The 14,319-nt window shown below is 48.6% G+C and overlaps 8 protein-coding genes across 8 annotated transcripts; 3 read left to right on the top strand and 5 right to left on the bottom strand.

Annotated features, from left to right (window-relative positions):
• Window positions 1-929: 929 nt before the first annotated feature.
• N7519_004114 (uncharacterized protein) lies at window positions 930-1,136 on the top strand (the record flags this gene model as incomplete). Its single annotated transcript, XM_057290890.1, has 1 exon — window positions 930-1,136. One exon carries the CDS (start codon window positions 930-932, stop codon window positions 1,134-1,136), a length of 207 nt encoding a protein of 68 aa, XP_057152092.1.
• Window positions 1,137-1,349: 213 nt separating this feature from the next.
• Window positions 1,350-3,448, top strand: N7519_004113 (flavin-containing monooxygenase; the record flags this gene model as incomplete). Its single annotated transcript, XM_057290889.1, has 8 exons — window positions 1,350-1,625; window positions 1,682-1,947; window positions 1,995-2,063; window positions 2,121-2,378; window positions 2,441-2,886; window positions 2,934-3,021; window positions 3,079-3,242; window positions 3,315-3,448. The coding sequence occupies 8 exons, from the start codon at window positions 1,350-1,352 to the stop codon at window positions 3,446-3,448; spliced, it is 1,701 nt and encodes a 566-aa protein (XP_057152091.1).
• Window positions 3,449-4,513: 1,065 nt separating this feature from the next.
• Window positions 4,514-5,450, bottom strand: N7519_004112 (Aminoglycoside phosphotransferase; the record flags this gene model as incomplete). Its single annotated transcript, XM_057290888.1, has 2 exons — window positions 4,514-5,353; window positions 5,406-5,450. 2 exons carry the CDS (start codon window positions 5,448-5,450, stop codon window positions 4,514-4,516), a joined length of 885 nt encoding a protein of 294 aa, XP_057152090.1.
• A 785-nt stretch (window positions 5,451-6,235) lies between these two features.
• On the bottom strand, window positions 6,236-7,200 carry N7519_004111 (uncharacterized protein; the record flags this gene model as incomplete). Its single annotated transcript, XM_057290887.1, has 3 exons — window positions 6,236-6,504; window positions 6,557-7,139; window positions 7,189-7,200. 3 exons carry the CDS (start codon window positions 7,198-7,200, stop codon window positions 6,236-6,238), a joined length of 864 nt encoding a protein of 287 aa, XP_057152089.1.
• A 338-nt stretch (window positions 7,201-7,538) lies between these two features.
• Window positions 7,539-9,135, bottom strand: N7519_004110 (uncharacterized protein; the record flags this gene model as incomplete). The annotated part of the gene is made up of 2 exons (XM_057290886.1): window positions 7,539-8,155; window positions 8,217-9,135. 2 exons carry the CDS (start codon window positions 9,133-9,135, stop codon window positions 7,539-7,541), a joined length of 1,536 nt encoding a protein of 511 aa, XP_057152088.1.
• A 389-nt stretch (window positions 9,136-9,524) lies between these two features.
• Window positions 9,525-10,671, top strand: N7519_004109 (Zn(II)2Cys6 transcription factor domain-containing protein; the record flags this gene model as incomplete). The annotated part of the gene is made up of 2 exons (XM_057290885.1): window positions 9,525-9,561; window positions 9,614-10,671. 2 exons carry the CDS (start codon window positions 9,525-9,527, stop codon window positions 10,669-10,671), a joined length of 1,095 nt encoding a protein of 364 aa, XP_057152087.1.
• A 212-nt stretch (window positions 10,672-10,883) lies between these two features.
• Window positions 10,884-12,600, bottom strand: N7519_004108 (tetratricopeptide repeat protein; the record flags this gene model as incomplete). The annotated part of the gene is made up of 2 exons (XM_057290884.1): window positions 10,884-12,280; window positions 12,318-12,600. 2 exons carry the CDS (start codon window positions 12,598-12,600, stop codon window positions 10,884-10,886), a joined length of 1,680 nt encoding a protein of 559 aa, XP_057152086.1.
• Window positions 12,601-13,046: 446 nt separating this feature from the next.
• On the bottom strand, window positions 13,047-13,892 carry N7519_004107 (uncharacterized protein; the record flags this gene model as incomplete). Its single annotated transcript, XM_057290883.1, has 1 exon — window positions 13,047-13,892. The coding sequence occupies one exon, from the start codon at window positions 13,890-13,892 to the stop codon at window positions 13,047-13,049; it is 846 nt and encodes a 281-aa protein (XP_057152085.1).
• Between the last annotated feature and the right edge of the window lie 427 nt (window positions 13,893-14,319).

The following is a 14,319-nucleotide window of genomic DNA, read 5'->3' as shown; positions in this document are numbered from 1 at the left end:
CCGCGACTCCAGACTTCGCCATCGCTTGCACCCTCGACCAATCGTCTCTACTATCCCGACTGGCCTCGCTATTACGATGATCACGTACCGGGAATATCGCCGACTCCCACATCCAGGCCCTCGAGCCGTACCGCCAATACTACCTCGGTGATATCGTGAAGGGTCTTGTGATACTAACTGTCGTCAAGCCTGTACATATCACGCATATTATGATTGCTCTATATGGATTTTCCCGCATATTCACTAGCCCTAGTGCTCGCTTGACCGCGCAATAATTGCCTGTCCCTCTAGATCAAAATTCCTCATACAAGGTCATGCATATCTACCTATTTAAGGGACCAATAGAGAAATATCTCATATAAATAACGTTGCATTCTGCTATACTATGCTGCCACATCCGAACCCCGCGTATTCCCCGCCCTAAATAGCTGGCCACAGCATGCATGGATCGCCCGGCTAGCTACGGGCATATCCGCCTACCTGCATAATAGACTAATAGAAACCTATCCTTATAGCCAGATGTCATGCATATCCACCTATTTAAGGGACTAATAGATAAATATCTCGCAAAAATAACGGCGCATTCTACTATACTATGCCGCGAACCCCGCATATTCCCCGCCCTACCCTACCACGACAGCCCGGCCGAGAAGGGACGCTACTATATACATACCACCAGTAATACGTATAGTATTCTTTCGAATCCATACAACAAAATAAATATAGAAAATGCAATGAGCTGTATACTAGAATCTGATTAGTAACAATTCTTAGTATTGGTATTACCAATAAAAAAAAGGCAAGTACGTGTATGTACATTAGCGTCCCTTCTCGGCCGGACTGTCGTGGTGGGGTAAATGGCTGGCCAGAGCATGCATCGATCGCCCGGATAAATATCTCATAAAAATAACGGTGTATTTTGCTATACTATGCCACCACATCCGAACCCCGCATATTCCCCGCCCGGCACCCTTGGACGGCAACCCACTACCTTTATTCCGGACCAATCACGCGTCCAGGCCGATAACGCTAGTGGTGATATTGGCTCCATCCCGGCCCGTGCCGCCCGCGGAACAGACATCGCCGCCCCTGCCATGTATCTGTGGGGCCAGCCTATTGCCACCCAACTATATTGATCCGGTTACGCTCGGATACCCTGTTCCTTCCAGTATAAACATAGTCAGGCGTAATACCATTGCCTGTTTAACGCCAAATACGGCTACGTGAGCCATTTCCCGCCATTTTCCGCCATTTTCCGTCCCAACTCTGCATTTTACTCTTTTTTCTCTCCTACACTTTCAACTAAAGCTAACCCCAAGTCCCAGTGAAAGCTCGCCATAGAGTCTAACATGGTGCCTGAAGTTAATCAACGCTCTCTAGAGGCGTCCAAGTCGGCGTTGAATCCTTTACACGATGCGAAGAATTGGGTTCCTTTATTGCAAGAGCCCGCATACAAACCTCGACGCATACGCATTGTGTGTGTCGGGGCCGGGTACTCCGGTCTGATGACAGCATATGAGGTTAAATACAATAAGGCTCTTGAAGGCTTTATCGATTTGACCATCTATGACAAGAATGAAGACGTTGGTGGAACATGGCTGGAGAATAGATATCCTGGAGTTGCGGTGCGTTATTCGATGATATATTCAACAGCCTTATTAACTGACGTTCGAGAGCTTAGTGCGATGTTCCTGCCCATATCTACACCTTCCCTTTTGAGCCCAACCCGGACTGGTCTACATTTTACGCTTCAGGCCCCGAGATCTGGTCCTATATAAAGAGAACATCAGATAAGTATGGTCTAGCTGAACATGTCCAACTTCAATCGAAAGTAGTCCAAGCGACCTGGGACCAGCCTTCGAGTAAGTGGCGCCTCAAGATTCGACAAGATGGCGAAGAAAAAGAAGACGAATGTAACATATTGATCGACGGGTCGGGCTTCATGAAGTATGAACAAAGCAACCATTGAAGTTTCATAAGACTAATCATACTAGTAACTGGAAGTGGCCTGGTATCGAGGGTCTTCATGATTTCAAAGGGGAGCTTGTTCATACTGCAAATTGGTGTGTCTCTCTGCCTTCGTGTCGGTATACCTCATTGGTCTAACAAAAGTGGCCCAGGAACACTTCTATCGATGTGGCAGGCAAGAAAGTCGCGGTGATTGGCAACGGCGCTTCCGCTATCCAAGTGTTCCCACAGCTGCAGAAGACCGCGGCTCAGTTGACCAACTACATCCGTTCCCCTACATGGATATTTTCTAACCATGCGGCTGAGCTTACAAAAGACGGAACCAATTTTGCATTTACCGAAGAAGAAAAGAAGGGGTTCTGTGATAACCCTGCCTCGCTCATTAAGCTTCGTAAGGAGATTGAGCGCAGGTACGTCAACACTTCCGGCAGCTGCATAATGATTCTTTCCCATCGTAGTAACACAAATATAGTGAAGACAACTTCTTCAACATCTTCTTCAAGGATTCGACAGCTCAAAAAGCTGCTCTTGCGCAGGCACATGCATCGATGCGAGAGCGGCTTGGGAATGATCAAGAGCTCTGCGACAAGCTGATTCCACACTATGAGCTTGGATGCCGACGCGCAACACCCGGCGATGGGTATCTCGAGGCTCTGCGTGAGAAGAATGCGAGGGTCAATGTCAACCCAATAGTCAAAATTACAGAAACTGGGATTCAAACAACCCATGAGCACACCGAGTTCGACATCATCGTCTGCGCAACTGGATTTGATGTTAGTTACCGCCCCTCATGGACCGTGCAAGGGCGGAATGGACATCAACTCGATCTCGCATGGAGTGACTCGCCAGAAGCATATTTTGGGATCGCAGCGGCCAACACTCCAAACTATTTCATCTTCAATGGTCCCAATAGTCCCGGTAAGCGTCCCCTCGCCAGTAAAGGGAAGATTACTCACGGCCAGCAGTGGGTCATGGCTCTCTCCTAGAGAACATATTCTGCGTGGCGAAATGGATATTGAAGTGGTGTCGGAAGATGGCAACGGAAGATATCAAGTATGTTTCGGAGTCTGGTTGTGTGATCGTAAAATCTGCTGACGTTGTCATACATAGGTCAATTTGTGTGAAACAGGAAGCTCTGGATGACTATAACACGTATTCACAAGAATTTCTCAAGGGTATGGTGTGGTCTGGGTCATGCCGAAGTTGGTACAAGAATGGTAAGTCAGACGGGCGCGTTACCGCTCTGTACGCTGGAAGCCGGCTTCAGTTTAGAGGTATGGCAAGATGAACCCCTAACTGTGAAATAAGAAAACCTTATGTTTGCTAATGCAAAGAATTCACGTCAGAAATTCTCGAAAGTTTTAGGACGGAGGATTTTGACATCGAATATAGATCAGTGAATAGATTTCGCTTCATGGGCAACGGAATGACACTAAGAGAGGCAAGAGGAGAAGATTTGCCGCACCGTATGGAAAATTGAAGCCTAGGCTCTAATAATCCGGGAGTCCGAGAGTGCTGGAAACAAGATGGGAAGTTCCACCGGTTATTTAAACCTCGAGTCTTGCTGTAATAGACAAGATGCTGCTGGTGTTTTTGTGGTTCGAGTATGGATTCTTACCTGTGCAGTTAATTTGATAACAAGCCATGTCATTCCCTTCGCCCACCATTCCAGCAGAATTCTGCGTTCTCCTTCTTCTCACAATGGATCTATATGTCTGCTTGCACCCATCCTTGTCCCAGTCAACGCGGTATCATCGATGCCCAATGAGTGGAGGATCATAGTGGAATTTGAGGACTTGTGTCGAGACTATCAAATATTCCAATGGGAGTGGCAAACCCCTTCCAAATATACTCCGAGAATTTACTCATGTATCTATGGAGCTGTGAATAGTCAATCTCAATCTTTTACTTTAGCTAAATGCATTCTGTCGATATAAATGGCATAGAGAACTATCAATCAGAGGTGGCAGGAATGCGGGATGTCAGGGATTCGGCACTTTAGTGTTTTAGCCTAGAAAGCTCGCCCCGCAGAGGTTGTATGTAGAATCCTGTTCATCAGACGAGTGGCAATCGCACTAGTGATATATTGCCAAAGATGTGGCACAGGATGCTAGTGTTTTCTTCGTATTTCGTATGGAGATCTATATATCCATTGATAGGTTTTATACGCTCAGTAAAGCAGTTGATGCTCTGGTGGGAAAATAAAAGCAAGAAAAAGGAATTGGGCATTGAGAAAGTGTTCAATAATATCCACTGACGCTGTTAACTTGATCTTCCCCTTTCATTGACGGGTCGGGCACTTCCACAAAGGCAGTGCGGTGTTTCTTCCAGGATTCATGCTCTTCTAGACTTGATTGGCCGGTGAGCAAGCTCCTGATGAGCAAGTCTGTACCCCGAACCCGACCAGAACTAGTAGTCATAGCTGGTCCAAGCCATTCAAGCCAATGTCGAGGAGCATAGCTTTTCAAAGAGCAACTGTGTGATGAGACCTTCCAGTGTTCCGGGATATTGTGCTGGAAGTTAAAGGGGACAGGCAAAGGCAGTCTTAGGCCAATGCCGCAGTGGTTAATCCATATGCAATAGCGTCAAGTTGCACTTTCTCCTCGGGATAACGTGGAATAAGGGATAACACCATTTCATTGAAATCAGTGAAAGACGGCTGAGTTAACAACGCAGCCCTTTCAAAAGCGGGAGGATATGCGCCAGAGTATGCCCAGTCAATCAACCACACTTGTTTATCCTGATCTAAGATCAGGTTTCGAGGACTGATATCCTGGTGCGTAACAACAAATTTGGAAAAATGGAATGGCGGCATGTCTTCTGGAGCTTGACGGACTATCTTGCAGATATCGAGCTTGTGGTTAAACCATGCTTCCATTTCAGCCGTGTCCATAAAAGTCCCTGCGCTATAATCTGTAAAGAACCAACCCCGGCATGGCCCTCCACTAATAGGGCCGGGTTGCGGAAGCTCAATAGACTGCATCTCTTTGCTAATTTCTGCAACTTGCGTGGCGATTTCCCCTTTGGTATCGAGTGATAGGCCGTTCCAGCATTCATCTAGAGGTAGGCCTTGGATGGAATCCATCACAATATACCCAGATGTACCGAAATATTGCGTATCATCTTCCACCTGAAATGACCGATGGACTCGCGGGATTTGGATGCTAGCTCTAGAAGCAATGAGACTGAGCATTTTCGCTTCACTGGCCAGGACACTTCCACCACCCTTCATTATCAACTTCTCTGAAAGCCGAACAACAGTTGTTCCATCTAGCTGATGGATAATAGGAGCAGTTGTAATAAGAGTTGCCAGAGCCTCATCTGTGACCGAGGCCAGATCCTTTCCATCCAGTGGAAAGATTCCATCGGTGTCACGACTTTGTGGCTGGGCGTTGTTATGTCAGTATGTCACTTGAGCGCGTCATGATTAAACATACATGGGTGATTGGGCGTAGAAATGGTCCCTTTTCAGTGACAGCCATGGCAGAGAATGTGTGATTATTTCAAACGAAGGAACCCGAGAAAGAGGGTTCATTCCTATGCCTTTCGCATGCGGGGAGAAGAATTCGAGCTTTCTGCCAGACCAATTGAAAAGCGGAAGAGGAAGAGTGGAAGAAATGCCCGCCTTCCAGGGTTTCTAATAGACTGCAGTCTTTTAATTTCTTCCAAGGTTGTGTCAGACCGGAATAACTGTACAATAATATACCCCCCAGGCCAGAAACAAGAACCTTGGTTTATTCTCCAACTCTGGCCGAGTCAGATACCACTTCCCCTTGACCAGGGTGCTTATTATCAATCAGTTGATAGCGACAAGGAGGAACACTGTGTATATATTCTTATGCGACTGATGGATGGGAGACGGAAAGGGAGAGAGAAAAGGGAGGGGGGGTAGGGAGGGGGGAAGGGAGGAGAGCTAGATATCTACTGCTAGATAGCAAACAGGTGCTGTCACCGGGTGCCTGATCCCTCATGTTACGCACAAGATAGGATTGAATGCTGCCGTGATATATTAAACCTTTTCTGTTATTGTTATCATTTCCCCCTAGCGGATGAATTGAATCCGGGTACTCTCTACGCTTTTCAGAGGATGTCCTTATGGCGAGCATAACAAATCAGACTTTTCACCGCCAAATCACGAAACGCACTAGGAGGTGTTCCTTATGGATAATAGGGAGTTTGAGTGAAATGTTAATTTTCCAGAGCCCAATCTTAACCCTCTTTTCCCTGGTGCTTCTGGTCTCCGATCTTCAATGAACCGACTCTCAAGTCACGAACGACTCTGCAGGGTATCTCTAAATATGGCATAATTTCCTTCGCCCCTAGAATCTAAAACCGCAAAGGTTATTTCTTCAAACACGCCCATGAATTCTTCTTCCTCCAAGACATCACGGAAAAGCAATGCGACCTGTAATGGAGGGTTCTGAAATGCGCCACACCCCATTGCGCCAAGTACGCAATGGGTGACATTGTTCACTGCGAGGACACGTAAAGTCTGTCTCATTTTGTCCCTGACTGTACGAATGTCTTGTGGACGCGCTGTCTAGTGTCAGCAACTAGTCGTACATTGTGTGTTCGTTTGGGGTCATACCAAAATTGCGCTTATCTGGTGTCAAGAGAGGTCGCCTCATTGCTGCTAAGCTGACAACACCCACAGTGAACATTTCTGCGGGCTCGTAAATTCGGGCGTCTGTGGCCACTTCGTCTCTGAAGACAACTACATTCGGAGACCAGACTGCACCAAGCACCGGGAGAGGATAGAATCGCTTATGTAGTGTCGCAGCCAGTGTGCTTCGGAAGCATAGCGCCTCTTCCTGTGCTAATGCCCCCCGAAGCCATCCTCCTCCAGGGTGCTTCTCGCTAGCCATATTCAAGACCCCAATCTTGGCAGTGGGATTAGTGTCCAGGATGGCTCTGGCGGCCGTAAAGCTATCGCTATTCTGGACGGTGATTCTTGGCCCTCTCGCGTTTGGAATTGGATCACGCCGTGGTAGCTGCGTTGGGTAGTAAATGACCTGTGTTGATGCATCTGCAGATCTGATGATTTGCGGAGTGAGCCTACGGGTTTCCTCCGCTAACGCTTGGCGTTGCGCCTTGTTTGGAGGTGTGGATGCAGTTGAAATTGTCATTCTGTAAAATCGGGGAAATGACGAGGTAAATTCCTTGGTGCAAAGCTGTCAGTTGGGGGTAACTGGGCCATTTTATATTTCTTGCATGACTCACAGTGACGAGCATGATGGTTAAGAAATACGAACAGGTGGGCCAAGGCAGACAGCGATCTGCTCCGCCTTAGCGTGTGGCTTTGATGATGAAAAGGGGTCACAGCAATCGAGGTTCCAAACTGCATATCTCAATCTTATCTCATACTGGTAGCGATGATGGAGCTTTTCTTCGCCTTTTTGCTTCAATATTCTCAAGCTGCAGCCACCAAGATGGCTGACGTATGGAACAATGCCAAGCTTTTCCGGGGCGTCATGCGTGCTCGGTAGGTAAAGCGGGGCCGTCAGATTTCTATGGGGTGGACTGACATAATCACATATTTTACTGGCCTAATTTCACCTGTGCCTACCTAGCTAGGTATTTAAGATAGGTTCCCACGCGAGACCCCGCACAACGTGGAAACATGCAACCCCGTCGTTCGCCAATTGCGCGACAAGCCCATACTCCCAGTCAAGATACCCCTGCATATCCTTGCGAGCGTTGCTTGTGCCTTCATACGGTCTCTTATACACGTCGATTGGCTGCGACAGCCATCGTGACTCTGTCTCGAGGGGATGGCCGGCAGCTACCCAGGCCATTGTCCCTCCCACCAAATACAGCACTTCTCGCGAGATTGACTTGCGTGCCTCGTCAATATTCATCCCCGCAACGTCGCCATCAGGCGAGGTCAGCACAATAGGGCAATCACCATCGAGAACTCCCAAATCTCGTGCAAGTTCGGGACCAGAAGCAAACCATGCGCCTGGGATGTGGCCTTTTTGATAGGATGGACTACGGGCGAGATCGACCACAGTCACTCCTGTGAGATTTTGAAGATCATTGATCGTGATAGAGCGATCCTTTGAAGGATGCCATGAAGGTCCTTTAGGCAACGGAAGTGCATCAGGCACCCCAGACCGCTCTTCAAAGACATACACCTCCCAACCGAGTTGTAAGAGCCAGCTGGCTGTCATGCGCGCTCGCACGCCATCTGTGTCGTACAAAACAATGCGAGCTCCTCGAACACCGACCCACTCATCGGTTGCTTGTACTAATTGACCCCCCAGGAGCATTGGAGAAGCCGGTCGGATGTCCGAGAGCGTACTCCTTGGGGTCTCTCACGTCTAACAGGTACAGAGTCCGATCTTGAAACTCCGCGGTAAATTGGGTGAGCTGGTCGCTGTCAATCAAAGAGACGCCGACGTAATTCGCCCAGAATTCAGCGTATTTTCGTGCCTTCTGTGATGCCTCGACTGAAGGACTCGGAACCCGCTCCGTCCTTTTTGTCTCCAATACCAAACCCTCCAATGTCCACCCGATCGTCCCATTTCGGAGCGCAACCACTTTATTCGGAATTCCAGAATTGATCAGAGATTGGGTGCCAACAATACTCCGTGTTCGACCTGCACAGTTGACGACGACTGTGGTCTGTGGGGATGGTACAGCCTCAAAAAAGCGATACAAAAGCTCTCCCCCTGGACAGCTGCGGCCGTGGGGAATGCTCATGGTATTATACTCCTCGAAACGTCTGGCATCCAAGACAACCACATCATCCTCTCTCTCCAGAACATTCTTGACGTCCCGCGCAGATAAGGATGGGGTGTGGTTGATAGATTCAACGAGCTCGCCAAATGCCTTGGATGGTACATTGACATCGCGATAGATCTCGCCAACGAGGGCGTACGCAGAAAGCCCGCCTGTCAAAATGGCAACATCCCGATACCCCAGTGCTAATATCCGGGCAGTAGCCCGATCTACATAACCCTCACCATCGTCGTAGACAACAATTGGAGCCGACAATCGAGGAACTAGTGGAGGTAGCTTCTTCTCGATTTCTGAAACTGGCACACTTAGTGCGAATAAAGGATGGGCCTCGGAATAGGGACCTTCTTCGCGGACGTCGAGGAGGGCAATTTCATGGTGATTTACCCAATGCTGGCGCAACTCGCGTGCGGTTATATATTTGGTCATGTTGTACAGATGCTTGGATGACAATCTCTTGTTTATTTAAAATGGAGAAGATGTTGATGGAAATCTCAGAGAAGCGGAGTTGCACAGAATCTCGGAGGTTTTTCTCGGAGGTTTTTGGAAAAATCCGCCACGACAGCTTCGAACATTGGTATTCAGAAAGACACGCAATACTTCGGTTTTGATTCTTTTCTACGATTGGTACATCCCATCCTAATTCCCAAGGGAAAGATGCATAGAATGCCGTTGCTCAAGTGCCCCTTCTGTACCCCGCTCGGAGCTCGGTTGACGCCATCTCAGCGCAGGATGACCAATCGATTCCACCTGCCCAGGTGCACGTCAGCTTTCGACCTCGGTCATGTCCGTTTACATAAAGCTAACACACTCATAGTATGTATCCTCGACAGCGAAGTTCCTGCGAAACATGCCGTAAGCTGAGCAGTTCTTCCGTCCCGCTGAATGTGTGGCTAATGATAAATAGGGGCACGGAAGCTCAGGTGCTCAGGCGAAAAGAGCGGTTGCTCTCGCTGCCGAGGCTCAAGAGTGCCTTGTAAATTCAAAGACAAAGGAGCCCCTGGAAGGCCGAGAAAGCGTGCACGGCAAGAAGAACCAGATCTCGATTTGCCGGACGGAGACGACCAAATAGGATCCTCAAGCTCCTCACATTTATCGGCTGTCGTTTCTCACTCGGCCTTTGCTCAGAATGACGCCGGCAATACAATAGTGGGAGCCGGTGAGTTCGACTCATTACCATACGAGCTATCCGGGAACTGTGGATTCGATTCCTGTCACTGGGAGACGCTCGGGAACGGTGACATTTATCCCTTCCCAATTGAGTTATTGCAGACAGAACGACGTAACGGATTGCAAGACCCTGAGATATCTCCAATAGCCTTGGATACATACGTCTCTCCCATGTCATTCTCACAGTCTTGTAAATGCGACGAAGAGGTCTCCGATCTAGTCCGGAAATTGAGCCGCGCGAGCGTGTCACACAGTATCGTCCCGATGTTTCGCACAGGGTTGTCCCTCACGGAGAGGCTACTGATCTGTCCTATGTGCTACGATGTATCCAAACCGCCTCGAGTGACCGTTCAAAATGTGCTCCTTATTGGCCAGCTGATGTTCGAAATAACATCCGGCTATCAAACGTACATCCGCTGGCTGAATAATCACTGTGCTGAGCTCGATACCAGCAACGAGACCAAAACCATCTATATTGGCGTCCCATCTGAACTGAATTTACAAATCAGCGGTGAAAAGCTCCGAGACCTTGTCGTGCACGGCCTCCAGATGGATATCGAAAAGCTTTTGGAGTTGGGTGAACAGTTTGCGCAGCGGCAACGTGATCGCCATATGGTGGGCCATGAAGCTTGCCCCGATTCTGAAGGCCGTTGTCGGACAAAGGAGGAGGCTGTTGATCATGATCCACTCGATCTCTGCCCGCACGATCCGGTAGCGCGGAAGTTGGTACCTTGTTTTCGTATCGTTGATGAGGTCAGCGGGATGATCAAGCAAGTTGCAGATGCCGTTGTGTAATACATACCCGTGTTTATAATCTATTCTTTTTAGGAGTTGCTGAAACCCATAAAAGCCTCGCATATTTGGTGCCTAATTTGGTAGGCATGAGCCATATTTTATGCCTCTCTACATGTAATGAGCGAGAAGCCAGTAAAGCATTGTTAATTTGGCCAAACCAAAGTGTTCATTCGTCTAGCTTCTGCACGTCGGCTCCACGCTCTGGCAACCATTCACTTCAGACTTCCCACAGGACGAAGGCAATTTCCCAAGCCGACAAAAGCATGAGGATGTGATTTCAACATCTGCCTCCACAAGAGCAAGGAAAGTTGCTTGTTGATAATGTTTGCCTCCGCATGACGACCCAACAGTTGAAGGCACTCGTGAAATCCATGCAAAGCCCAAACATTATTTGGGTGCTGATGCGCACGTTTCGGTGTAGGGGAGAGCCCTAAATCCTCAGCATAAGCCTGTGCCGCCTGCTCAACTCTGCCTTGTTCCAATGAGAGCGCAGCATATGCATGCCGAGCTGGGAGCATCCACCCCCATGGCTCTGCGAAAGGCAGCTCGTCTTCTAGAGTAATCGCTTCCCGTAATCTGGAGAATGCCTCGTCATAATCGCCTTTTCTATAACCGATTTCGCCATCGAGCATCGCGGATGCTACTTTGAGAATGTCGGTGATTTTGTTAGGGAAGTCGAGACGTGTGGGAGGGACGAGCTTAGAAGCGAGCTTGAAAGATTCTCGTTCTTTGTCCGCTTCCTCAAGCTGAGACGTGGCCGCATACGCGATGGCCTTTCCATAGTGTCTCATCACGTTCGTGACACAATAGAGATTTTTATCCTCGAGCGTGTCGAGCTTCTTGAGTTCCTCCCACATTCCAAAGCGAATCAGAACATGGACTCTGACGGCCTTGAAAAATTCCATCCAGTTTGCAAGTGCAGGCGTTTCGACCCGAAGAATTTCCTCCGTGATAGTCGCTTCCATTCGATCCGTGGCTGACAATGCTGCCTTGGACTTCCCACCAAGCATCGCAGCATAGATGAGGGAGTGATAGTCATGTAGACGATAGTAGCTGTAGAATGTCAAGCCGCCATTCTGTTGAAAGTATTTGTCGTCTGCGACGGTCGCTTTCAGATTGTATTCCACAGCGCGGCGATAATCACCCACGAGAACATCGATATGGGCAGGCATGTGGAAGGTATGGCCTGTATCTGGAAACATTTCACGGATCATCTCTGCTGCCGGCAGGGCAGCCTCGGGAGTCGCCGACATTTCCATCAGGTGGATATACATGTGCGCGGGACCTGGATGCAATTCGACTTTCGGCATCTTCAACGTCCGATCAAGTAGGTCTTTCACTTCGAATACCGGCGAAGACGCTATCGGGCGCCCCGTGGAGGCGTCGTATAGCTTTCGCGGAGCACAATTCATCAATGCGTCGGCGAAGAGTGTGATAATGTCGAAATCTTGGCGTCCGAAACTCATATACACCTCTCTCATGGCATCGGCGTACGCTCGGTTACATGCGGCAAGATCCCTACTTGGGTCATCGTTGGGGTACCGTTGTGAAAGAGCGTTGATGAGCGCTTGCTCCCACTCTGATGCATTGTTTGCCCGCCTCAGCGCTTCTTGAGAAAATATATAACACTGCTTGATTGCATTCACCCGATCTCTTTTCGTCGAACAGCGCCCATGTTTTATTGTAATTAGAGCCTGAGCAGAAGGATATCCCCCAGTAGGCCATGGCGCAGTTCTCGTCGTGGGCGATTGCCTGTTTATAACAGGCGATTGCTTCGTCATGGTTAAAGCAATAAGTCCAGACAAGGGCTCTGTCGAACCATATCTGGGCTTCCTGGGAGTTGGTACTGACTTTGCGACTGAATGTTCCCAGATCAAAATAGGGGTCGCTCGAGGCTCTTGCAGGCGGTTGGGTGTCGAGGGAGCCCATTTTCTAAGCTTGATGAGCCGAGTACAAATGCTAGTAACTGTACCGCAAATAGGGAGTAATGTTGAATCTAAATAAGTGCATCAAGAAGTTCCTACCAATTTGGGGGATGTAAGGAGTCGGAGGGTTTTAGTGGCGGTCAGGTCGGTTGGTTTTGATTCGACTCTCGGACCTTTTTAGAATTTCATGATCACGACAATCGGTCTAATCGGCCTTCATCCCACCTTAGTCCTTTTCCCTAACTCGACTTATACCTAGTACCTAGGCAGTACGCAGTATACAAGAATACTTAGCTGCTTACATGCCCTTGTCATGTCTGTTTTAGTAGTCTTCTTAGTGGTCTTCTTAGTGGTCTTCTTAGTGGTCTTCTTAGTGGTCTTCTTAGTGGTCTTTTTGGTGACGCCGTTTAAACAAAACAGACACCATGAGCCAAGTTTAGTTATGCACAGTTAGAATTCCTGCTCTACCCAAACCAGCGTGCCCATTTGTTTCAGAATGTCGTCGTCAAATATTATATCCGTTTCTTTCGAGGTACTAGGCGGGCGAAGAAAGAGCTTGTCGAATCCAATAATAAGTGGCTGGCCCCTGAGGTAGAGATGATTGTTCTCCCCTTTGCCGATTATAACCACTTGTGTGCGTTTGGCACTATCATTGTCATGTTCCCACGACTCCAGGACGATCTCTGGCGTGCTCCGACCGATCATGATCGTGATAACCATTTGAACTTCCCCGCTAGATTCCGTAAGCCAGAACCGCGCATCGGACATTAACTTAGAAGGCGATTCCGACAAGTCAGATTCTACCACAAGCGAGGACCATTTATCTGTTCGAGCTTTAGGGAGTCTCCGTGGCAAATATTGGCAGTCGGGCTGTTTAGCGGAGCCGTTTTCTGCAATGCAAGTGGCGGATCCAAGGGTTCGAAGAGAGTTGTCGAGGCCCATCGGCAGAAGAGACTGGAACAAGAGTCTTTCAAATTGCCGAGCGGCGGCTTCATGCGGGTGGGAAGCTAGCACCTTGACGAGGATGAGGTTTTCAAGAGAGTCATAAGAATTCCAGCGTCGCTCCATGCTTTCCGAGTTAAGGAAATCGCGAGTGAAGGCTTGGCTATTAACCTTCGTGAAGATCACCCAGTCACTAACGTCAACATCCTCTTGCTGGCGACATTTCTCGGTCTTCAAAGTGTGTAGTAACTGTGTTACTCCCTTGTATGGGTACCTTCTAATCGGTGGTCCTAGATCACCGAGAAACCTGCCACCCGAGATCTCAGTACCAATGTCAAGTTTTGTGTCTAGCATAATGGCCGGGGTTGCACAAAGGCTCCTTCTCATGCTAGTAGGAGAATGCGGTATACCAACCTCATGTGCCTTTCCTAGAACAGAGGTAGAAAGAGGGGTTAAAAGGTGAAAGTTCCACGCGTCAAGATGTGAGATCGACGAAATGATGAGGTCAATGTGGTCAACAACATCCCCGGGGCACTAAGTCCCCGGAAGAGCTCAGGCATCCAGGCCGCCACATCCCAACAATTTGCCCGATTTGGATAGATACATACAAATGTACACACGAGAAGATCAAAAGTACAGGGTATAAAACCGAGTATATACCCCATCTGCCACATGTAATGCAATGCAATGCACACCCTTGTCTCCATAATCACACCATACTGGTACAACTTGCTGCGATTACCTCCCATTCTTGTATTTTCTTCCAATATCTTGCATAGGC

The sequence above is a fragment of the Penicillium mononematosum genome (genome assembly GCF_028829835.1).
Source record: "Penicillium mononematosum strain IBT 11891 chromosome Unknown utg000002l:1.0-8112719.0:1.0-8118358.0, whole genome shotgun sequence".
NCBI lineage: Eukaryota > Fungi > Ascomycota > Eurotiomycetes > Eurotiales > Aspergillaceae > Penicillium > Penicillium mononematosum.
This window is presented reverse-complemented; position numbering and strand designations above follow the sequence as displayed.